The 26,212-nt window shown below is 35.6% G+C and overlaps 2 protein-coding genes and 1 long non-coding RNA gene across 3 annotated transcripts; all 3 read right to left on the bottom strand.

Moving 5' to 3' along the window:
- Window positions 1–595: 595 nt before the first annotated feature.
- Window positions 596–1,141, bottom strand: LOC144358009 (uncharacterized). The gene has a single exon (XM_078012043.2). It carries the CDS (start codon window positions 1,139–1,141, stop codon window positions 596–598), a length of 546 nt encoding a protein of 181 aa, XP_077868169.2.
- Window positions 1,142–3,649: 2,508 nt separating this feature from the next.
- Window positions 3,650–6,063, bottom strand: LOC146746124 (NXPE family member 3-like). The gene is made up of 2 exons (XM_085498993.1): window positions 6,039–6,063; window positions 3,650–4,371 (listed from the first exon to the last, which is right to left on the bottom strand). Exons 1-2 carry the CDS (start codon window positions 6,061–6,063, stop codon window positions 3,650–3,652), a joined length of 747 nt encoding a protein of 248 aa, XP_085355119.1.
- A 1,180-nt stretch (window positions 6,064–7,243) lies between these two features.
- Window positions 7,244–21,881, bottom strand: LOC102802868 (uncharacterized). Its single transcript, XR_014929582.1, has 3 exons — window positions 21,737–21,881; window positions 8,002–8,093; window positions 7,244–7,323 (listed from the first exon to the last, which is right to left on the bottom strand). It is a non-coding gene; the product is annotated as an uncharacterized LOC102802868 (long non-coding RNA).
- Between the last annotated feature and the right edge of the window lie 4,331 nt (window positions 21,882–26,212).

The raw sequence follows: 26,212 nt of genomic DNA, 5'->3' as shown, positions 1-26,212 counted from the left end.
ACGTAAGCGGGAAATACAAATGTAAGTACGCGGGAGAAAAAAGATACAATACGGAGTAAAATGATTGGCTGAAATTAAATGATTCTAGTTGGTCGAGAAGTACTCAGAGGAATTCTTCATGCGAAAGGTAAACTAATTAACTATAGCGGAATGACATGTAATAAGAATAATAATAGCAATATAAAAGCGAATACAAATATATATTATGAATCTCCGACATTTTCCCGACTTTGAGAAAAAGTACATCTTCGGGAATAATATATATATGTGAGAATAAACGAATAACGATGGATAAAAGAGTTCACTAATAATTACTAGTTCATTTTTTCAAGTTCAGGAGAACACAGATTGAACTTGTAGATTTCTGATGTAGTGTGATTTTCACTAAAGTTCAGATTAAATTATTGAGTCTGATGTTGGCGGCAGCTGCGGCGTCACGGTACGATCTGCGCCGTGGCAATGGTATATCATCTGTACTTCCACTGGTAGAGATGTTGTTTTCATCATGCATGTTGGTGATACCATCTGTGGCAGTGGGTTGCGTTGTGTCATCACTAGGTGAAATTCCTTTGATACGATTTCCAGCGGGAACAATTTATGAATGACCATTGGAAGTTTTCACCTCAGCTGATCGGAGAGATCCATCTTTGCCGTAAACTAGGCTGTTTACTATAGCAAGTTGCCACTTTACTCGGCGATTAATGTCGTCGTGTACTATGACAACATTACCTACTTTAATAGTATTGTTCTTTGTACCGGTAGTAGGGTGACGTTCGCGTAGTGCGGTGAGATATTCTGTCTGCCATCGACGCCAGAATTGTATGTGTAGACGAACTAAATGTTCATAGCGTTTGTTGACTTTCGTATGACTGTCATAATCGGGGTCATAGAGTTCATCGTCGGTAATGTTTATGTACGGTAACTGTGTCAATGACCGGCCGTTGAGCAGATGAGACGGGGTCAATCTGACGTTATCTTCGATGCTGGAAGACACGTATGTTAATGGTTGATCATTAACAGTAGCCTCGATTTCGGTAAGTATGGTAGAAAGTTCATCAAAGGTGATTAGCACACGGCCCAATACCTTTTTAATGGCGTTCTTGGTAATGCCGATTAACCTTTCCCAGAATCCTCCGAGCATGGAGCTCGTTTCGGGATGAACGTCCACTCGACGCAATAGAAGTACGTATGGATTTTAAAACTTTTCGTGACACTCATTTGCAAAATGAAAACAACAAATACATTGCGAGATTATCATGGTGCGATAACCACCCGCCGTTGCCTACTAATTATGACGTCACACTTAGCCGGACGCGCGCTATGTTCAGACGCTTGTCTCCTGAGTTAATTGACACATACAACTGTATCATCGAGGATCAACTCAACCGCGACTTCATCGAAGAAGTTTACAATGATGACAATACTGTATCGGTATGCTTGTTTTCCCGGCCTTCCGCGTCGGCGATTTTCTTCTTCTGGGTTTTGGCTTTGTTGAAAAGTCGTGTGAGCTGCCCTCGTTGACTCCTTCGTTTCAATTTCAGCTTTGTCAATACGTTTGTCGTCTCCACTGCTTGGGCATCAGCAGCGGCGTTCTGTGGTGGCTGTTCTTCTGACATCGTGTTGAGCTCAGATATCCTGGTCTAGGTTACCAAATTATGTGGGGGATACAGTAGTACGCTTCGGTTGTACTTGATGGCAGAATAAACAAGTCAAATATGGATACAAAAACACGGTATGGTTTATTCCTTGAAAAACTGGCATGGAAACATGTAACACATGAATAAGGAGCCCCGAAACTCCGAAACTAGCCCTTTATATAGATTCGTATCGAACGTGAAAGAAAACACGTAAGCGGGAAACACAAATGTAAGTACGCGGGAGAAAAAAAATATACAATACGGAGTAAAATGATTCGCTGAAATTAAATGATTCTAATTGGTCGAGAAATACTCAGAGGAATCCTTCATCCGAAAGGTAAACGAATTAACTATAGAGAAATGACATGTAATAAGAATAATAATAGCAATATAAAAACGAATACAAATAATATTATATATTATGAATCTCCGACAATATTGTTGACACTGCTGATTTTACGTATATGAACGAACGGGCACTGGATGTGGTAGCGTTTTGTAATCTGTCAGTGAGTTTGATTAATATGATAAATCCTACTGGCACAACATGTGAAATAGCAGCTGTACCACTATTGCTACCTTTTCTATATAACTTACAAAATTACCACTGGTGAGAGAGCATAAGTAAACATAAGCACTTGTCCTATGGGTAACTCGAGCTGCTCGAGTTGACAAGATGTTACGTTTATTGCCCAATGAATCTGACATTTCATCTAATAAAAAACGTCGTCTCTATAATTTTATGCATATGCAGATTTTCCTCAGTTGACAATGAAATAGGTTTCGTTTAATACCTACTGGATTTGCCATTCCTGTTAGTCAGCCAGCACATTGTGTAGAAAATGGTATAATCAGTCAAAGGCATGGTCCAGTATATTGGTCTTAGTTGAAAGATATGATGGTTGATTTCAATGACGTTACAGTGAGTGATTCTGCCTCACTTCTAAAACAGATTACTCATGCTATAATAGTCACTTCCAGTTCAATACCATGGTATTTGGATTAAAGAGAGGACCTATCTCATTTCGAAGTCATATGATATTTGTACTATAAGAGTTAAATTGGAAGATATTATTGATATAAATACATGACGTTATAGTATATTGACGGTCATTTAGCGAACACTCAGTAAACTTAGTTTTCAAGGAGTTTTGTGGTACCGGATTGAATATGAACGTTTGTTGAAGCCAATATCGTATTATCATGCTCAACGTTTGCACTGAAACAGAGCAAATTGAAATCTAGAAATTATATACTCTACGAATGAATGGCACAGTTCATGTTTATTTCATTTATGCACGAAATGTGTGATAATGTAGTATTGTGATGATAATACGGCAGGAATATCGTTGGATATGCATGTATTCCATGTTGTATGAACCTGACCTATTTATATGATCTAATGAAATTTGCTCGAGATATAAGTGGAATACGGGAAATATTATTTATTTGCAATAGCAGAATATCTATATAAACCGATTCCAACTAGAAACTTAGGTCTCTGCATTGTTCGAATGTATGTACGTACCACTATGTACGTACCAGGCATCATTAAAATAAGATGAGTGATTCATAAGATATCAGTGGAACAGACTGACGTACACACACACAGACAAACATACTACATATTATCATGAGCGAATGTTTTAGAATACTCCATTGCATACGAAGATCAGCTCCCCGTGTGTTCTATATTAGGCAGAGCTGAAAAGAAAGTGTCAACATCTATCTGGTAAATTTTAACTGCGCATGTGCGAAACAATGCCCAAGAATCAGAATACCCAGTGATTCACAGCGGTGGTGCGTTGGGTGAGCTATGTATTTTTGAAGTATTAAATTACGTATAATGCAAAGCTTGCATACTGTGAAACAAACATTGCATGATTAAAAAAATCAAAAAAACAATAACATTTTCTGGGAATGTGTACGATACAGGCTTATTAAATAGACAATTCAATCAGTTCTAAATACATTAGTATTATTTTTTCAGAGTAGTTTTATTCGAAATATATCTATGATTCCACTAATTCTGGACAAATATACGAAAGCATGAGGTAAAATTCCTGCATCACCACATCTCTGTCCATGTGAACTGTTATGTCATGGAAAGAAGAAATCACCATATCCCAAATATCCAGAAAATGCACCCCTATTCCCCCGAACACACGACGAATGATTCTGTTCATGTCATAGAAAGACCAATTGTTACTATGGATTTGCTGTTCTATGTATACATTGTCCCGTGAATGGCTCATTTTAATTACAATTTTAGGATCTCGACATCGTTTCATAAGTCTTTCAACAGAAAGCTTTACCTGAACGAGACGTTCTACAAATGATCTGGTCGACCACGCACCGTAATGAAAACAGAAGTTTAGAAGCACTACATAGTTGTGTAACCGACAATCACTTTGAGATATATTGTCTATGATGTCACTTTCAAACATTGGTTCCCATATAGAGATATGAGGTCCTGCAATTCTTGGCGTCATGAAGTGGAAGTCAAAATGACTATTGAATTCTTTGAAAATGTCAATGAATTCCCGTAATGCAGAATCACCACTACCCACGAATATCTTGTTAGCTGCACATTTGTCAAATTGTTCCTGTGTCCACTGTTGACTTCGACATACCTTAGAAATATATGTCCGATTGTTGTCCCAGTAGCCATCTGATAGCGGTATTGGCAAATCTGGTCCGCAGTTTGGTAACTTAGGAGAATCTATTGTTGAATCTGTTAAAATTATGAGAAACTATATCATTAGCAACATTGATTTGGTATTCACAACATGTTTTGAGCTTATCTTTTAAACCAATGCATTCAATTATTTGGGAAAAGTACAGCAGACCAAAAATGTAAATAATTTGAAAACGTATTTGGCATTTTATTACGTTATTATGTGCCATGACCCAATTCTACGAAACATACCTATCATATAATATCATTCAAAATACAATCATAACAAAAATGTGTAATCAATTTTCTTCTCATTATGGCTAACGATATACTTTCACATTGCGACAAGTTCATGAATAGATGGTTCATGGACGGTTGTTTTGGGTATCTCTGAATTACAAAAAATGTTGAGCAAAACGGATATCAGTTAATGTGCTAGTTGGTAGTGGGCCCAAACATTCATTCAAATAATAATCCATGTTATATTTCAAATATACAATGGTCACCGACAAATTCGCAGGACCGATCGCAAACACCATTGACCTCTGAACACTTTGACATTTTATTGGCTGAAACATTCCAAAACAAAACTAGAATTTGTACTCGTCCTACGAAAAATATGACACAACTGTGTACACTATATAATTAGGTTAGCGTTTTAGCTATCTTATTCCAATCAGCTCGTTTGATTTACCAGCGTAATATTCAGTGAATTAGACAACATGGTACTTTGTGTGGAGATAGATTCAAATTTGTCAGGTCAATACAGTTTGCAATGATTTTAAACAGTGATTGTGATTTTCAGTGAATTTACTTGAATAACATATCACTTCGTTTTATCATCATATTATTTATTTGCCTTGCTTCACTCTCACACTAAAAACTAATCACTCGCAATTGTGATCATTGATCATTAGTGCTTATCACATTCAAGCGCTGACGACAGCAAAGAACAAATTACGCTACAAAGTGGGAGAAGGAAACAGTTCCAGCTTATCGTTCAACAACAACTGACAATTTCACTGATGCCCAATGTACCGATTCCAGTACAGTGTCTTCTGGCTGAATGTCAGGAATGGACCAGTCTTGTTCACAAAAACATAAACACAGAAAATAATAGCATTATCAAAATGAGAGGAGCATCTTCAATTTTGACAACACACTTAATGCTAATTATCAATATCAATTCGAATATATGTTCATATGTATATGTAAACCACTACGTGATGTACATCGGATCCATTAGAACTATGTCTCGACGACTGATTCAATTCTAATTTCATTTCAATGTGTATATAACATTTGACAACATGTCTCTGAGAGTGTTAATTGGGCATACAACAAGTTAAATACAGAGTGATTAGTGATCTAAAATAGTCCAGAGAGAGACAAACAAAAGATGGAATACGACATGCAAATGGGACTGCTCATCGAAACGATGCCGTTATCGCTTTCTACACGATATCGTTATTGTGTGTGAGTGAATCAGCATACCATTAGAAGTATCATATAACTTTAACAAAACAAAATTTAATATAATGTTATCTGGGGCGCAGCTTAAATGTTGTCAACATCTCCGATATAAACAATGTTATCATTTGCAGTAAAGTGGTTCAGTCTTTGATAACGAGAATATTCGCGGGAAACGCGCTTTATCACTCTTCAAAACACGTTAAGTTGCACTACGGTTAGTTGGGAATAATCTCTAAAGTTAACTTTAATACCTTGTATAGTCACTGCCATTGGCATGCCTTGGAGTACTACCCTGTCGGTTTTTCTGGAAATTAAAATAAGTCAATTAGTATATGGCATTGATAACTGAATAACATAACGATGTACCTATTACTGATGAGAGAGTTGGTGAGATACAAATAATTACAATATAGAATTACATTTTCATATTCAACAGACATGTGAAATTATCATTAACACACCGTTTCACATTAAATTGTGTGAATAATATGTAAATTTTTTACCTGTCAAATAGGCTTTTAGTACGAATAATTTCCGATGCTGCAAGTGAGTTCAGTCTTACTGCTAAAACACTCATTGAATAGAGTTTAGAGCAGTCGATGTTCTTGGGCTTATTGCACACAAGTACAGTTTTTCCAATGGAGTTCTGATTTGTGTATTCGCACATGTCACTCCATACCCCCTCATTTATCAGACGACAAGTCGTTTCCTCGGTAACGTTTTTGTCCAAGTAAGTGCCTGTAAACTCAAGTAACTGCTCTTTTGTTTTCAATGAATCTTTGATATAGTGGATGAACTCCCTCACAAATGTAAGTGCTATGGTAATTCGTGCTTTTCCTGCCCAAGCTGCGTAGAAATACACGGAGTAAGTGCCGTTCCCATGGTCTATTACTCGACCTGCTGTGCTCTTTTGTAGATAATCATTAGACATTCGAGCGGAAAAGAAATCTCCTCCCTTATTTCGGGAACGGCCGTTGTCGTCAAATGTTACAATGGAGATTCTGATAAAAGTCCCCTTGTATATATTCTTATCGGACTGTAATGTAGCTCTACAACAAAAATAATATTGTTACAATTAGATGAAACTTAATTAATTATTGTTTGTACAAAATTCAAATATCTTGCAAAACATGTTTTTTATTGTTTAATTACCTGTGCAAACATTTCACGTTTCATATATTTCCTACAGTTATTACAATACCTTGTTTTGAAAACAGATGTTTGTCCTAAAGTTCCATTTCCAATGTCGAATGGTACTTCATAGTTCCTTGGTTCAACATTTATGTGCCTGTTTACCCATTCAATCTCATCAACAATATCCACCCACTCCATTCCAAATCGATTGTAATCAATGTATGGAAACAATGCGTTGAAGCTTCTATTAGTTCGGTCTTTAGATGGTGTCCTTGAGGTTTTCTCAGCGGATGGTGTGCTCTGGTCATGGGTATGAGAATCATTTTTTTCGGTTTTGTTGTTTACTAAACATTTGTGTGCAGTTTCTCGTGAATGAATCATTCCCTCGTGTAATATAGAGACCTAAATAACATCGGGAAAGTCGGGAAATAAAGATTACCACTTTGTCAGTATTAATGTATCATTGAAAGCACAACATAAATAGAAATTATTAAATCCATATTTTACATACTATTATTTTGAATACTTAAATGAAACTGTAATGAGATATAGATGAAGCATGTGGACATAATAAACATGTAAGTCGAACACAAGTCTGATATTGATATAGATTACGAATATCTAGCATGCCAATTTGTTTTTATTAGGCTTGCCTGTAAGTTTGGGTGTAACAGCCCAACAAATAAATAGTATTCTCAAAAATATATGCCACTCTCACATGGCTGAATGTTTATGACATCACATACATGCAAATTATATACATGAATCTAATTGTCATGTCAAGACTACTATATATGCTGTTTCTCCCTTTTTTCAAACTAAATGCATTTCAAAATCATATACTAAAGTTATACTAAATAAGCTTAATGCCTGATATTAATGGTTGATACATATTTATTTTAAAACACAGATCAAACATAAGTCTTGCACAGACGTATTGGAAATGTATGCTTGCACATTCAATCGAAACCCGTTTTTTTTTTTATAAAAGCACCTCGAATCACACTCGTATGACATCCTCAATAAGTGTACACATCAGTACACCAGTAATTGCCATTAAATTCAAAACACAACCTTTACCTTTGTCGTCATGTATATTCCAATTAAAACGCCTGCAATAATCACGGACGCCAGAAGTTGTAGTATTGAACGTAGTTTGGTAACCATGATGTCTGTTAAAAAAAATATATGTTTTTCTGGTAAATTCATTATAATTTTTGCGGTAAATTACGTTGTCTGCGCATAGCTATGTAATTAGAAAATGACAACCCGCAGGAAAGTACATGACAATTGTTTGATCAGATTCACGACATATATGGCGTGATCTTGTCAGAATTGAGCGATTTACTCGCGTCTGGTATTCTTATTCCTATTATATTATAATTTAGACTTTAGTCCGTCGTATTTTTGTCGGTGTTATGCTACAAGAAAAGACTATAATTTGAAAATGGGAAACTCTGGCATATGTTTGCATGGGTTGTGAACGTGTATAGGTTTCATGAGCGGTCGACATTCTTAAACATCATCTAGAAAGTTGAAATTATGGTACATGGTGTTTAAAAAAAATGCAGATAAACAACTGAAATGATAACACTAGGCATATTCATGTATTAATTGTGTCACATTAATTAACCTAATTTTACTCAGATATGAATTGCTGTATGTTATTAAGTCGTCTATAGTATGGGCAGACATACTTTCCCCCACCCCATATGTAAATATCATATGTTGAATGACGAATAATGATAATTTAGTTGTCTCTCGTTCCCCGTATATACATTATCTTCGCATTTTTGAATAATTGACAATGTGTATCATTGTCGCCAAAAGACGTTTTATTTGTGTAATTTGTCCTATGAAAAGACAACAATTATTGTAGATTTAAACAAGCCTTCCTAGGATGAGTTCCAAGGAATGTTGCTCATAATGCAAGTGGAGACAGAATGTGTAGCATAAAAATCTGTATACCGTGTGCCGTAGAGAGAATGAAAGAATTCAAGAACTTGATCAATTTGTATGGAAGTCTATGAACCTGGACTTTCCATAAAAAAGAAAGTATTTGTGGAGAATGTAGATGGGCATCATGACATTTGATTGCGATTTTTCCAAGTTATCTGACAATAAAGGACATGCAAGACAGCTTCCTAAGGGCATTGAAAGAAGAATGAGAAAAGATTCAAAGTTCACTCTGATTCAAAGCATTCGTGGTTGATCAACAACAAGAATTCTTCTGTGCAAAGTGTCGTATGATACTTGTAATATGCTTAAATCAGAAGTTTTTGATGTACTGGTGAATAATGATGATTGTACTGATGACTGTCCCAAATCCAGAGTAGCACCATTGAAAAGGTCACTATACCACGCATGGAGTTGACGGCTGCCTCTATGCGTATGGATAAGATGATCAAAACAAAGCTTGAGTATGACATAAATGTACTGTGATAATGAAACCACTCAAAAACCAAAAGCAAACCGTATCAATCAGATCAGACATGTCACAATAGCAATATGTGGATACAAGAGCCGATACAGCTTAAGACTCATCTAGAGATCTCTGTGTAGATGATACCTTGCGGACAAAGACATTGTTGAACGGTCCTCAATTGTTTTAATAATCAGGAGAAAAAATGCCCTAGAGATGAAACCGTGTCTATGGTTGTCCCAGATGATCCGGAGGTCAAAGAACAAGTGCATTCTTTGATTGTCAACAACCAGAGTGGCATGGAGAGGCTGTTATCACACTGCGAGTTAGATGAAACTTGATTGGTTGGCATGTACAGTGAGTTAAGACTGTTGTACTATTTGTATTCTATTATGATCATACAAGTTGAAAGATGTCTGAAGCGTGCCAGATTACCAGATACCATGAAAGGATTCCCAAGTATCTCAACTTATCTTAGAAGACATTCACAAGTCAGTGGGCATCTAAACAGAAATGCAACGCTGATCAAGCTGTGAGAAGGATATTGAATAATGTGTGCAAATACTTCAATCAGACAGATAATGTCCTAATATATTGTTTGCTGGTGTTTGGTGTGTAGCGGTTTTCTATGTGATACATGTATAATACAGCACAATATGTTTAATCCCCAGTCCGCACATGTGAAATTACAATAACTTGCGAATGATTTATGTTGTTCAATGCGTCAACTGGTGATTATCTGTTGCGCACTGGTAACAGTTATTTAGATGCGAAGTGAATACTTTCTTTACATTGAGAAAACTGAAATATAAGTCGTTAGAAATTACACATCTGACGCAAATACCAATCAATGCCCAGGACTGTGCGCATGACGTGCTCTGGATTCTATTTTGGATGTAATAGTTCTACCACATCATTGTAATATTATCAGCATGTTGCTATTGAGAATAACCGGGATAACAGGTTACTTGAGTTTACCTATAACACTAGACACTAAATGACGACGAGACCCAAAATCCGAAACAATGTACACAGACAATATACAGCATGCTGGATTCAAATGCCCAGTGGAAGTAATCAATAACATGTTTTCAAATCCTATTATTTATTTATTAATTATGAAAAGTACATGTATTTGACAGCCATCATGAGCATTTTCCTAATTCTATTTTTACAACACTTTCAGTTTGTAGCAACAAAATGTCCTACTAGATTCAAACCAAGGGAAATTTACTCCTTCCAAAGTATCGTAGTAATGCTGGCCAGCATCCCATTAAATATACTGGTTCTAAGCTGTGGAACCAGCTCTAAAATAATAAGGTCATTACATCAAGGACATTATTTAAGTTAAATGAATGGAACATTAATAATTAATTATTATTATTATTATTATTATTATTATTATTATTATTATTATTATTTGCTTCATTTTTATATAGAGTTTAAGATTATTATAAATCACCCTCTAAGATAGTGTAATTCATTTTTTTTTTGAAAGCACTGAAAAATCGGACTAGATTAGCCCAAATAATAGGAGAGAAACATAGTGAAATAGATAATGACAGAATCACCATATTATACACTGTTTTTAACTTTTTAAACAACTATAATAGGTATATGACTGTATATGTATATTCAATCCCGGTCAGTATTTAACACTTCGGATGTTATTGTTCAAAAATGCTAAACTTTAAAACTAAGCCCAGACGTCCGTTTGTTCGTAAGGACTTTGTCGAAATAGTGTGAACATTTATATGAAACTGACAAAAACTATGAGAGCTAATTAAGTTTCAATCTCTCAGATCAACCAGAAAACACGAACGCAGATAATTCCCGTTTTATGAAAGTGACGTATATCAGCCACAAAAATGACTACCACATCACGACTAAATGGCAAAATCCACCATAAACTGATGCTTGCTGATGTTCAATCGTCACGTAACAAAATAAAATTAAAATATTTACGATTTGTTTAATGACCTCGAATGCACAATGGGAGAAAGTTTTGACGTGCAGTGATGTAAAGCAGTAAGTAAGTAAGTCTCAGGAAAACATACACCATTAAAACCTGAGGATAAACGTAAACATAGAAGTAAAGACAATCCTTAGATAATTAAAGCAATTAGAAAGCCAATTAAAAGAAACATGCACATTACAATAAACTTGTCAGCAATAATTTTAGTGAGCCATTGCACACTTATTATAACAAATATAGTCAGGTGAACGTGGTTTCTGGTCATAAGAGAATTATCCATACCCATCTAAAGGACATTGTACAAGATCACTTTTTGTAAATATTGGTAAAAACCTTTCAAAACCAAAAGCCTAAATTTCAAGTAGCGACTTTCGTTCTCATTTACACACCAATATTCCCTTCATATTCAACCTTTAACTGAGCATGACGTTCATGATATGAGTGTATCCCTGGATAATGTAAGACTTTTAAAATATTCTGTGAGTGATATTTCTGTTCCACGGTGTTATCTAATTAACCTCCATATATCGCAAGGTTCACTTCCGTCGAATTTAAAACAGCCCGTGTTATTCCAGTACATACAACAAGAAAATCTGAGGATATGCTAAATTACAGACCTATATCTGTTTTGTCTATAACTAGTGTATTATTTGAAAAAAAAAGTATAAATAAACAACACCAATATGGTTTTAGAAAAAAATGTACAAAGATCTCACTCATTAGCCTGACCCAATATTTATTTCACGAAATTGACCAGGGATACTGTTGGACTCTTCAAAGATGTCAATGACAATATCTTACTTGCCAAACATGACCATTATGGTGTTAGGGGGTTACCTTTACAATGGTTCACCAATATAATGCGGAGTCCCATAGGGTACCGTATTAGGACCAACTTTATTTATTATATACATCAATGATATCTACCTAAAAATACTAACAATATCAATTTACACTACCTTAATGATGAACAACAAACTGACTATAAACGCAGCCGAAATATTTAGTAACTCGTAGTGGTAGGAAAAGTTCTTTTACTGAATGACACGACAAGTCACGAGGAGAGGATTGTGTGTCATTTATTGGAATCATGATAGATAAAAACATATTATGGAAAAACCACATCTTAGGGATCAAAGACAAAGCTTCCTTGAACTTCGATATATTGTTCCTCAACCTATTCTTGTTATGATTTATAATGCTCTGATACTCTCCCGCATTTCATATGGTTTAGAGGTATGTAGTAACATTTATTCAACTTATATAAATGAGATTCTCCTCATTCAAAGGAAAATTAAAAATTACTTCAGTGACATGCACCCTCAGGACCGTTATTTGGAAAACTGGGAATTTAAGATATATTCGAACGAATTCACCATTAAGTATGCACGAGCAAAACTATGGAATAGCATACCAACTCATATTAGGATTATACAATGTAGAATTAACTTTTAAAAAAGGAATACCTACATAATATCCAACTATATAAAAAAGAATATTATATATAGCTAATAACAGAGGTCAGACTCGATTAGTTGCTAATCACAACTATTTTTCGACCCCTATTAAATTTGTAAATTGTTTCTATATATTTGTGTGTGTTGTTAAGACTTTTTTTATGGAATAAACATCATCATCAATTCAGTTACTGGTTATTCAGGTATTGGGTTGACAATGTTGTATCTAAAATTACATCGAATTGCAAATGTGTTTTTATTCTCATTCGAAAGTAGTATAAACGCGGATTTTCGATTTCATCGCCGTCCACCCGCACCTGACACTTTACACATCCATAACACGGTTCTTTTCATTTAATAATATAAGCTCATCTTTTCAGTTCTAAAGTTTTAAAAACCCTGGTATGAACTTATGGAAGAAGGAATAACCATCTTGTCATTCATTCGTCGAACATAATTTCTAGATTTCGACTTATTTCTTTATTTCAGTACTGTGTGCTACACTGGCACACACATTCTATACTGATATGCATGCATTCAGTGTAACGCATATGACAACTGGGAATTCAGCAAATGGAATCAGGTAAACACCGCTCCAAAAAAAAGATATATTGCTTTAAGGGAGAGAACTTCCAATTGTACATATAGAAAACATACACAGAAAATTATTTTGTAACTATTTGTTTGTTGTTTAATCATTGCCGGAAATAGACAATAGTAAGTGAGGTAATCTATTGTTTCCTTTGTTCTGTGTCCACTTGTATTTGTCAGCTGATCATATGAAGCCATGTAATAAATGGTTGTGGTTACCAGAGAACGAGATACCCTTAGGTACACTCTTAAGATGACATTGAAGACAGCCACCCGTTATATACTTAAGGATGCGGTAGAGTTATTTTCGTGAATTTTGCTTTTTTTGTTATTACTTTTGTAAAGTTATTGGGCTCATAATTTTATCAAAATTAAAATTGAAACACATCTAGAATACCCTTTTTAAAAAAAAAAATAAGAAAAACTACTTTTATAACGGGATACTGTACAATTTGTGTTTGAGATAAAAGTCTGGACGCAAACAATAACATTGACTTATTGCGTAATTTGCATAATCCCTTCACGACAGAAACAGTGCACACTGAAGACGACGCGGTCATATCAACTCCGGCTCCTGATTATTGATCAATCACAAAAAAGAGGCCCCAAGGAAAAACTAAAAACGCAGTTCAGAGGAAGCGAAACTTTACCTATAACAGAAATGCATTGCCGACAGTACAATGGGGTTCACACTTTGAGTATTCAAACCAAGAGGGTAAAATTTCGTCAGCAAACATGATCAATTTCCATCTTCCAAAAAGTCGGGCAGACAAGTTATGCAGGGCTGCCGTGTACTGTAACAACTTCGCTTCTTTTTGGAGGACGAATACGGACCCAAAACATTATAGTTTTGGATTTTATTACTGCAAGGCTACTAAGTGACTCCATGTTATGTGTTTTGTTGTAAAAATCAGTCCATCTGATGCTTTAAATGTCCAAAATTAGCGCAGCGCAACGTGACAAATGTTTTGTTTTTTGGCGTTTCCAGGCAGAAGAAATCTGACGCCATGGAGGTCATTCAAGTGAGTTGTGCGTCGTCAGAAATTGACCTACTTTCATGAAATTCACACACATTGATAACGTATTGGCGCAGAATAAAACCCTTGAAGCATTTTTTGAGAACTTCTCGCAATAAAAAATAAAAGGCTTTTAAATTCCTTGTCTATGGGTGAAATAACAGGAAAAATGTAAATTGGTGTCATTGTAAACAAATATGCAATCTATGTTCTAACACTCTCGAGGCATTGACGGTGCTGATGCTGTCTTGATTTTTCAGCTTTCTTTTTTTACAGAACCCCTACGGTTTTCATACAAAACTAATTTTTATTCAAAATAACACCTCTATGTTTACTTAGTAATCACGTGACTAATTCGTGGTGCATGTCACAGATCATTTTTTCAAAAAACAAGGGCTTCAAGAAAATATATAATTTGCTATGCTTCAAAACACTTTTCCTCATGAAAACAGTTTTTACTTTTTAGAGCATGATAACTCTACCGCATCCTTAATACAAAAATATGTGGACAGACTAATCTTGTAAATATCATTGTGGCAGTCAACGGCGATTGGTATGCAAATTACGTTTGTCTGACGCATTACAAAACAAAAGTCTAGACTGTCGTAGAATAATACACAACTCGCGGACAGACAGTGTGATGAAACCCCTTTTTTACAAAGAGGAAAAACGACCGATACAATATATTGATCTTGTGGTCTGACATTTAGCATCAAAAGCAGTATGGCGATAGTGCTTCGCGTTCGAAAAGTGGGATAATTTTTAACATGGAATAACGGACATAAACTAAATCTTGATTCAGGTTACTTCCTGTTGTTAATTGGATTAAAACAGTTATATTTGCTAACAACTGGATCGTACATCTGTGTAAAAAATGCATGAATTTTAGCTCTAATTTGGGCAGCGAATACTGCGTCTACAACTGCGTTGGCTGCGTCGCCGTGTTCATTGAACCAGAGAGTATCCAGAACGAAGCGAACAAACTTGAACAGTCACCTGCGTTACTGCATTTACCTATTTTTAAAAATAGAGTTTGGCACACAATTACATATCGTCCATTGGTAATACACTGGGCCAGTGTAGGATATATCATCAAGTTTTACGGCAAGTTGGGCATTTAATGGTGGAGTTTTGATGGAAACATCTATAACATATCGAAAGCTTGGAACGTCACCTGTCTATTACGAAACACACAAAAGTGAAAAAATGAAAAATATAAACTCAAAATTAAATTTTGTTTTAATAGATGTTTATGCAATGCATTCTCTATGGCACATCCTGTGATGTTTATTTGACTGGGGAACACTGGCCAGGGCGGAAGTCGGCCATCTTGTCCACTCATTTCTGGCAATAAATAATAATGTACACCCTTTTAATCCTATCTCATCAAAGCAAAATTTCGAGACGAAGAAATCTCGCTACAAAGAAAGCAGTATTAATTCAATTTTGGAAAAATGTGTTGGTGTTTTTCAATATTATACTGATCGATGGCATGAACTGTCAATAATGAAAGTATGAAGATTAATATTTAATTTGCGGGGGGAACAACATCTTGATTTATATTGCATTACTTGTAAAGTCGTAAAAAGTCACAGAAATCTTTAAAAGTACCTGGATATTTTGTAACCAAGAATTTTTAGAAAAATGGCTACACATTAAAATAATATACAGACTTGTGATTGCTGCTGTAAGAATGACTCATCATCACACCATTCCTGAATGTTTAGTGTATATTCAAGTTCTTCTATCATTTTATCTGCCACCAAATTGCACTCGTTATCAGAGTTATTATAACAATGGTTGGGGTGAGTAGGCCAATCAGTATGATTTTCCAATCTTCGATGGTTCGCCACCTTCCCCGTCTACTTGAACTTTCAGCTTGAAATCGCCTTATTGTCGGATTGGAACCCAAACAGTATATTACAGGGGTGATGCCTGTTGCTGCACTACTGTCACACGCAACGTAATATTACCGCAATTGGTATAGTACAGGTGTGATGGTTCAAATACCAAAATGGCAACAGTAACAGAAAGACTTCCCTGGCGGCGATGATAAAATACGATCACGGAGCCAACAGATGAGGTTTCAACTGGTACTAGTATTATTATACTCTGCAAACATCAAGTACAATAACGCGGTAAAACTCCACTACTCCAATGACTAGATACTTAAACTCCAATACAATTCAACGAGATCTCCGATCTGAACTCAGTGCTGAACAACTCCCCTATATATATCCCACTGTCTATAAATAGACCAATTACATCAGCGTACATAATGAGTCTGGAACTTACTAAAAATGTTCCATTACCTTCTATTGCCTCCTACAGTGTTCTATTACCTATTCAACCAGTTTCTAAAAAAAATCTAGAATATTCCACCCAGACACAGTACGGTTCTAGAACATTCTCAGTGACACGGAAGTGGTAAATAAGTCGTATGCGACAACTACTTTCTGGTCTAATTGCAGCTAGTGCAGTTGGTGAAATTCCAGTCATTCTAGTATCCAGTATTAATTAACACTGTTATGTATTCAGCTAAGTTTGGACACGCAAGTAATGTTACGTCGTATTTTTCTGGGCAATGAATAAAGATATAAAAAAAATTGTAACTTTGGTGAAGCCGAGTACAATGAAATGTCCAATGTTTTTACTCAAACCTAACAAAAATGAAGGTGTGACCTGCCTGCCAATTTTGAACGAAATCGGCCCATCCCAAAAAATCAAGTTTTAACATGTGAAACGATACACATACATACGCTAATTGGGCATGCACATAATAACCATCAATCGATCATTGCGTCAGATGTGTCAGCCTTTTGACGTGTCACTATTCGTCACAACTTAGTAGTAGTCGATTGAACCATGCGTTTGTGGTTAAAGCGATAACAGATTTGAGGTTTTGTCTAGCTAGGATGTACTCTGTTATAATATGACAGTGTGAATGTAGAAAACACCATAAACTAGTGTCTTGCAAAGTTAGTGATGCATGTCGAAATAAATGCAGTTTGAATTTCAGTAGTAGGAACACTTGGAACTCTTGTAAGCAGAATATTAGTGGAAGTTGGTTCCATTGTTACACACTGAATATACACACCATACAACATACCAGGAAACCGACATAGTGGTTGATTAGTGTGCGTAATTACCTTAGACATTATTTGATTGCAATGAATCGCTAGTACACGTGTATACAAGATAACAGAATAGAGAAGTGTTATGCACAGGGATTTTACCTCACATATATACACCAACGTACAAACATATTGGGTGCGCAATTTCACATTATTAACAACGAACAAACAACCAACGTGTCTGTGACAAATTCTAGAGTGAAGATTAACGATAGACTCAGGTCACGTGTTCATTGGTGGAGTGCACATAGTTTCTTGTTACATAACAATCGCTAAATGTATTGTGTATTGTACATCAATGGAATAGTATAAAACGAAATTAGAGTACAAATTTGGAAGCTTGCTCCTCTTCGTGTTGAGTGAAGCATCGTTTGTGCTAACACTCCTGGTTTTTTTTCTCAATACGTGTATGTTACGTGCAATGTGTTATATTGTGTTTTGACTGTATGAATAATGGTAGCCGTAGATCCTTCCCTGAAAGTCAACACCAGACCGGTGGTTTGAAGAGGCGTGTCAAAACGGAAGAAATGATTTGTGCTCTTTTACCGTGAACATCTGAACTTGTTGTTAAAACGTGTCCTTTGTTTAATCTTTGTTGATGATATGTTTATTGTACTAATAGATTTTGGCTCTTTGTTTGTTATTTGTTTTTATTACAATTGTTTAACAATTATTCATCATATATAACCAATAACAATGGCGGGATGAAAACCAAAAAAAACAAACATTTAACCAAAGTGTTAAACAAACAATCGACAATGAAATTGATTGTTCAGAAATATTGTGTGTGAGAAGTGGTTTGATAGCCATATTGGATTTTGTTCAATGTCGTATTGTTTAAACAGATGTACAAAGGCTGTTACTACAACATGGCGAGATAAGCTGTTACTTTTAGGGTTCTGCACGTTGAAAACAAAACGATTGATGTGTATATTCAAATTAACATGATAAAACGCATAGCAGAATAAAGAAAACAAAAATTCAGTTCGGCTCGTAAATATATCCAGTGTACGACGTCGGGGTAGAATACGATAAACATGTGTAAATTAATATTATATTCAAAATAAGAGCAGGACACGTGATTGGAATAAATTTGACAAAGTAACTTGGTACTGTATATAGCTACATAGACAAAATGCTAATGCTAGACCTGATTTCACTGAAAGTATTTGCATATTACTTATATGTAATAGTGTTATACACTGCCTGAAACTCTAAAATAAGTATATTGAAATAACACTTTATTTCCCTACACCCAAATAAATGCCATTCTTTTCAGACAAAAATGGCTTCTAACTTAAACTTTGAACTTCCAATGAAAATGATCGAAGCAACATGATTATTTTGTTAGATTTTACAAAATGGATGACCGAACAAAACGTATCAACACTAAACGCCACGAGACCAAACTTCCCAGTAGTAACTGAATAACATATAGATTCGAATACCCTCTTTTCGCGCTCCCAACCGCTACAAATCTCAGACTGGCTATCGCAGGCCAGTCGATGTACACAAAGCTTCGCGAAGTCTGCAATTTTAGAATTGCGCTATGGTGAGTTTACAGAATCACCGTTTGGATTGTATAGATCAGTGCCCTATGTGGTTGTAGACAGACGTAGAAGAACGAGTAGGTTATGCCTGTATCAAGCTTGTGTTACCACGAGCAATCACGATTGTTTTGGACGTGGTCCATGTTATAACAATACGGCTATCATGGTTCGATTATACAAAAAGTACTAGATGATGTTGGAAAGGCACAATGTATAGACTGGTATCAAACATATTTGGAACCAATCGGAACTTATGACGGCTTTATCAAAACATGCTAGGTGTGCTTTATATTGGCCATCACTGGCATTACATCCAAACCAACTGACACTTTTCAGGGCCACAGAATATTCCATAAAAGAACTATTGTATTATCAATAGTTCCGTGCGTGCACAAAGCGCCATATCGAGGCCGATTAGTTCGAACTTTATATGTCTAGGTAAAAAATCACGGAAATAGTAGCGATCTGCGCCGATCTGCTTTCGGTCATTGTATGTGCGGGATATATAGTTTTCTTGAAATATATTGTTTGTTAATTAAACGTCCAAAATCTTTAATGTGTGTCGATTCAATTCGCGTGTTTACTTCTGTGCAATTGGCTGACAATACACGACCGATTTTCTAAAAGCTATCGTTTAACAGTAAAATATTTAACAAACTTAGGGATATACACTTTTATACTGCTAATAATATCCGTGTTTTGTATTTGGTTATGTGGGTTGATATAATTACAACAAAATGTGAATGGAAAGTATACGCTGCCGAGACAAACACAGGCTCGGCGCACGTGATTATTAACCATTGCTTTGGAATGATATTATACATCATTCTAAAACAACTTTACTCAGTAACGAACATTGCCTTCGGTTTGTAAGTGTGGAATAATAATATTTGTTGTTTCGTATCACGGGAAAGTGCAAGGCTGGCCTCCATTAATCAAATAAACTGCACGTCTTTGTCAAACCAGTATTTATCGACCCGTGACTAACGGCTGTGCCTAAACCAACGATGGTGTCAATCTATACATATACCCCAAAGCACGAACTAACAGGACCAAGTTATTTTTGAAATATAGCAGGTTTGTAAAATATATAGTATATAGTAAAATATATAGCACACTAAATCAGATAACGGAATGAATATATATAGACTACCTCTATATGTGTTAGGGTCGACGGTTTTAAAATCATTGGAAATGCAACTTAGACACCGAAAGAAATGATAATTGCATGGGAGGTGTTAAAGGGTAAGCATGTACATTCTGGAAACAAATGAATGTTCAAGCAAACCACCGATATACAATGGTCATTCTCTTCTAGTTCCCCCCCCCCACATGATTTCAAATGTTTGACTCCTTAGCTACCACAGTGACCTCCAGGCCTTAACTATTTAATGCTTAGTACACCTGTAGCTTTCATGTAACATGTACCGTGACGGAAAATAGCGCTTCTGTGTTGTAAGATCAGTGTTCATTGATTTTACCAGAGCAGTAAGTTAGTAAGTTCGTGTTTGACCGTGACTAAATTTATATTTCTATGGCATATATTCATCTGTCCATCTAACGAGTGGGACGGTGAATCATGTCGTGGTTTATGTCATGTCATTCAACGTGAAGTCATTCTATGTATCATTTATCTTTTATATGCCATATACGTTGCAGTTTATATCAGGTCATTCAAAGGTGAATACATTTTATGCATCATTTAATATTCATGGAATAAATACAACTGCCCATCGAAAGAGTGGGATGATGCTTAAATTTGTAGTATTTGAAACATAGTAAATACACACGCGGCTCTGCGCCAGTCTATATATATATAGCTATTATGTAGCCTAAATTTAATCATGGACAAGCATTGTATTTATTTTTATAGCTGAGAGCAATGGAGACCGGGGAATGTCGCAGTGTTTTGAATACGATGGCCAACGAAGAGTTTCGGTAATCGTTCAAATTTGAATGTTTAAATCACGTCTAAGTGTAATTATCTTCACTGATTAGGTCTGCTGTGGCCGTATATATAATTGTGCAACAATAATGAATATTTTGACAATTTAACTGCTCGTTCAAATATGTATAAACGATTTCTTCATATAAACTGTAAATGCTAATAAATTTCCAAACGTGATTACAATGTTAAAAACGGCCACGTCACGAGTGCGTTATTTAACAATCGGCGCGTGATTCTAGGCCGGCCAACTGAATTCAAACATGTTTTTAATGTATGTGTATAAAAGATGAAACAATTACGCACAGAGATTTTACCTCACATATATACACAACGTACTAACAGCAGATTGTGTGTGTATATTGTGTGTGTATACATTACCAACGTACAAACAACCAATTAAACACGACAAAGACTTAATGACAGAATAACATCGCTCTGTGACAAAAGGGTTCAAAATATCGAGCTAATATTTCTATTGCCTTACATCAAAATGGTTTTGATACTTGTCAAAGGTCGAAACTGATATTGGGTTCTACAACTGAGCTGACATATATATATATTGAACCGTATAGGGTACTGTAATAGAGAAATTCAACTCTTATCGTTAACAACGCAGATACTACCCATTAAACACGATAACGATATTTGATTTAAGTGAAGCGATTGACAAACTATTACGATGGCGATGATTGATATCAGATAACATATATAATAAAACATACCGCATATATCGGAATACTTTTCAGATTGCCTGTCTCTTCGGTGAAATATAATCGCTCCTCCGGACAAATTAGAATGACTGGGTAAAAATTGAAGTTGACAATGGTGTCATGATAGGGCAGGCTCTTGTCACGTGTTCATCTGTGGAGGTCATGCATATAGCCTGCACGACGAGGAGTTTGTTTGTTATGTATCAACTCTGACTAGTCAAAGACCAATTGTTGCCCAGGATTCTACGCATAAATGGTTCCTGGTCATATTGCGGGTCTGACAATTGCTCTACCTCATTAAATTAATTGTAATATTATCACGATATTGTCATTGACATCGCATGACAGATTACCACAGTATACCTATAACACTAGACACAAGTAAATAACGGCGAGACCCAAAATACGAAAAATTGTACACAGACAATATACAATATCTGCACGCTAGATGCAAATGCCCAGTGGAAGTAATCAATAACATGTTTTCATATCCTACGCAGATGTGGCATGTGGCTAACACCGACTTTCTAATAAACAAATTATGATATAGAAAATATATAAATAATTAAGTAAATAAATAAATATATATTGAAAAAATACATATATAAACATGTTGGCAGAGATTATACACTTATAATATAATGTATATGTATAATATCACATGTGGTTAATCTTACTACAATACAACACTGACAGATAAGCTGTTACTTTTACGATACTGCACGTTAAAAATCAATGATAGTTTCATCTGGTGTGTATTTAAATTAACATGATAAACTCATGACATGTGCATTTACTGACATAACATAAATGACAAACAAGAATTTCAAAAATCCTGGTTTTGCAGTTTAAACGGATAGAATTCTCTGATCAACCATTCTATTATGATACAATTGGAATGATTCTGTCTTGTGTTATAAATTCTAAAATGACGAAACGTACGACAAGATTCAAGTTCAAAATATAACTGCAAGCAGAAATTAGTTTGTTGACCATCCTCGATATGGTAGTACCAATGGGTGCTGAGAAAAATCAGAATTACATTCTACTCATTGACCAAAGTATTTAAGATTTTTTATTTGTAAATATTGAATATTGCACTGAGGTAATTCAATTATTATATACAAATGCTGCCACAGTATTATGCTTTTAAAATAATGTGTTTTAGGTGCACTTATTGAAAAGTACTTATATGCTGATGGGGCTAATTTATTGTGCCTTTATGGATTATTAAAATGCATTTGAAAAAGTTCAACTGTCAAGAGGTTCCAAAATATAAAGTTGTCAAAACGTACTTTCAACATATTGTGTAGGTTATGATTATTGCGCGACCAAGCACACAACAGAGCTTCAATATTTTCAGGAGTGACTTAAAATTTACACTCGAGTGTTAATTACATTAACACAGATGCAAGGGACACACTGAAATAAATAATTACTTATCACCCACAAAGACATCATGCATTAATCAAAATAATGAAAAAAACACACACCTCCCCCTTGGCTTGGTTCCGCACAACGTCACTCACAAAAGTCACATGGAATATCGGCCAAGTGTAATATCACACATTATTACCAAACGCTTCAGCGTGGTATTAAGAATTTGTTTTCAGGGTTGGGTGATACCAAGGTGGAAAATGGTTGCACATATGGGGGTAATTCCTGGAATTGCAATAGATAGGGTTCAGGCCAAAATACAATATATAGTGTTTTCATGTTTCGGCTGATATTTCTGTGGTATTCTGTTGCTGTAACTAATGCAAGATTTGTTCCGAAATTCAGTGTATTGTGTGCACTCAAGGGTTATTCGTTTTTTGCTGAAAAGACCCCTATTTTTTAATGGCAGATTCGAACTAGGTTCGCTCCCACTGGGAAATATACATTGTCGCTTGAATAAGAGCTAATTAAACACATTTTCCAGACCGGCGAAAGAGTATGTAACAGCCTATCACGTGATTTTACTCAGAATGTCAACATGGAAAGAGGCTATTCCATTTTACGCAGGAATAATTGGGAGTAGAATATGTGAAGGATTGTATAAACAGAGATGTGTATACTGAAAAGTAATATCTATCCTTCTTTTGCATCGCTGAGCATTTCTTTTTTAGTATACTTGTTTAAAAATGCTATATTTGCATGATTTGCGATGTTTTTTTTTATTAAGACGACCCCAATGGTTGAATCCCGGGTTTGAAGGAGAATGTAACAGCACACCAAATGGTTCGTTTGAATACAATGGTGAAGGGATGACACGATAGGGCACCGTCCGATCTCGATGGAATGTTTCGAATCAGTCATACGTAGTTTAAATTGAGTTAAAAGTTCCTCCACAGAATTTTGCATTGGCAAACATGCCGTCACAACTGCGGTACTCACTGACGGAATGACTTTCGTCGACAGCGGTCGTTGATGAGCTGCACACTACAACTTCGCTTGTGATGTTGCTTGCTAGCCGTGGATTGAATGAATCTTGATTTCCGGTAAAAATGTCGCTCATTTGGCGTTGGTATCTTTATTTGGAACTGGGTAACGCCGCAACTTCGCCAGCAGAAACCTCCTGGTACTTTGATGTTGATGATCTATGATAAAGCTCATTCAACATACATCAAATCGTAGTATTCCATGTGGTGTACAGCTAATATTAGGGATTTCAGTCACTTGGTTAAAGGGGAACCGCTCGATCCCTTGGATTGCACCAAGTGCTCATGGGTAATTAACTCCGCCTCGGAAGAAGTGGGTGTGGGCAGCTACCCTTTCAAAAACTACAAAATACGTGAGCAAAACTAAAAGCAAAAAAAATAAAAAATACCATGAATTCTAGCGATATATCTTATGGTCATTTTCTGAAAATTGCAACCCATTGCGAGTAGCCGTTTTGACAACACGGTAGAATAAAAATTGAAACATTTGAAAATCCTGGCAAGCGCCGTGAACGCGAGCGTGGCCTCCAAATTTAACCCGGTGTTCTAAATCCAGAGAAGTTTGGAATGGACCGTACGATTTTGAAAATGCCACTCAAATCAAGTAGGGGATGACAGCTATAGAATGAGAGGTGATAGGTGAGAATCGGCCGAAAATTGGCGAAACGGCAATAAAAACAAAAGTTAAACGGCAATTTTCGTATCGACTTAGAACTTTCTGGCATATCTGTCACTCATAATTTGAAAAATATATATATTTTAATCGACAAAAATCTAGGTTTTGTGAGTGTGACATCAATTTAAAGAGTGCGACAAACCCATTTTATAAGTGGTACCTCCAACCCGATAGTTTGTTTACATGGACTCCATTTTCATGTACGAAGAGAATGTTTCACTCCTTCACTTTTATATACGGCAAAATACGTTTATTTTGTTTTTAACATGTCGAAAATGCAGAGTAAATGCAAAGTAAAACGAATTGCACATGTTAGAGCATTCACAGCTGTAGAATTGAGATGATTCATTGGTTATTTTGATCATTTGAACACTGCTATTACAAGACTGGTAGGAAGTAATAAATTTGGGACGAACGTAGTAAAAAAAAAACAGATTTTGGCTGCTACCATGGTAGTGGTGGGTCAAGTACGAACAAAATCAGCCAAGCCACACAAAAAAAATCACAGAAGAGTTAGTTAAAAAGCCATACCTGGTGAACAGTTACTCTAAATTTGGGGTCAACTTTCTCATTGATGAAAAAAGATATCAAAAATTCAAATAGTATCATTGTGCCCCCACTCAAGCCGAGTACAATGAGCTATGTCTGAGGTGTTGTATCCTAAATTTGTAGGAGATACATTTAGCTCGAAGCTATCCAAAAATAATTTTTTTACTGTTGCTATGGCAACGATGGACCAACATTTTTTTGCAGATTTTTCCCTAATAACTAGGGTGAAGGTGTGACCCACCTTCCATGTTTTAGCGAAATCGGCCAAGCCAAAAAAATCACAGAAGAACTAATACGTGAAAACACTGGAAATCACACACACAAATGATTTGAGGGGCAATCCTATTGGAGCGGATCGCCAATACCATGTTCATTAGCATATTGACCTTGAAAATACCGAAAACATTATTGCATGGGTGATATGCAAATTAGTTTTAGTCAAAATAAGTGACTGCCATTACTGTTGTTCAAATTTCATTTCACTCGGCAAGTATATTCATGTACCCCAAAAGTAAAATATCGCACTTCTAAATATTGTTTATTTCTGCTATGTTTCGAAAACGCTACTCTTGAAAGGACTACTTTATTTGCATATGGGGTGTGGAAATACCGATTTCATAGACGAATCAAAATAAACTGCAGTACATATGTAATAATGTGGTATACTTCATTTTCACTGAAAACATTTTTCCCCTGAAATAAATTCCAGTGAAAATGCCATTTACCTCATACTCTATTGAGACACAGCACAGGGAAAATCGGATTCACATGTAATGCTTGAAAACGTTTCAGCGAAAATAAATTAAGTGAAATTCTATGTGACTTCATAAGAGTTGAAAATGA

This window comes from Saccoglossus kowalevskii, chromosome 5, assembly GCF_978046115.1.
Source record: "Saccoglossus kowalevskii chromosome 5, keSacKowa6.1, whole genome shotgun sequence".
Taxonomy (NCBI): domain Eukaryota; kingdom Metazoa; phylum Hemichordata; class Enteropneusta; family Harrimaniidae; genus Saccoglossus; species Saccoglossus kowalevskii.
Note: the sequence above shows the minus strand (reverse complement) of the source record. Positions and strands in the feature narration are given on the sequence as shown.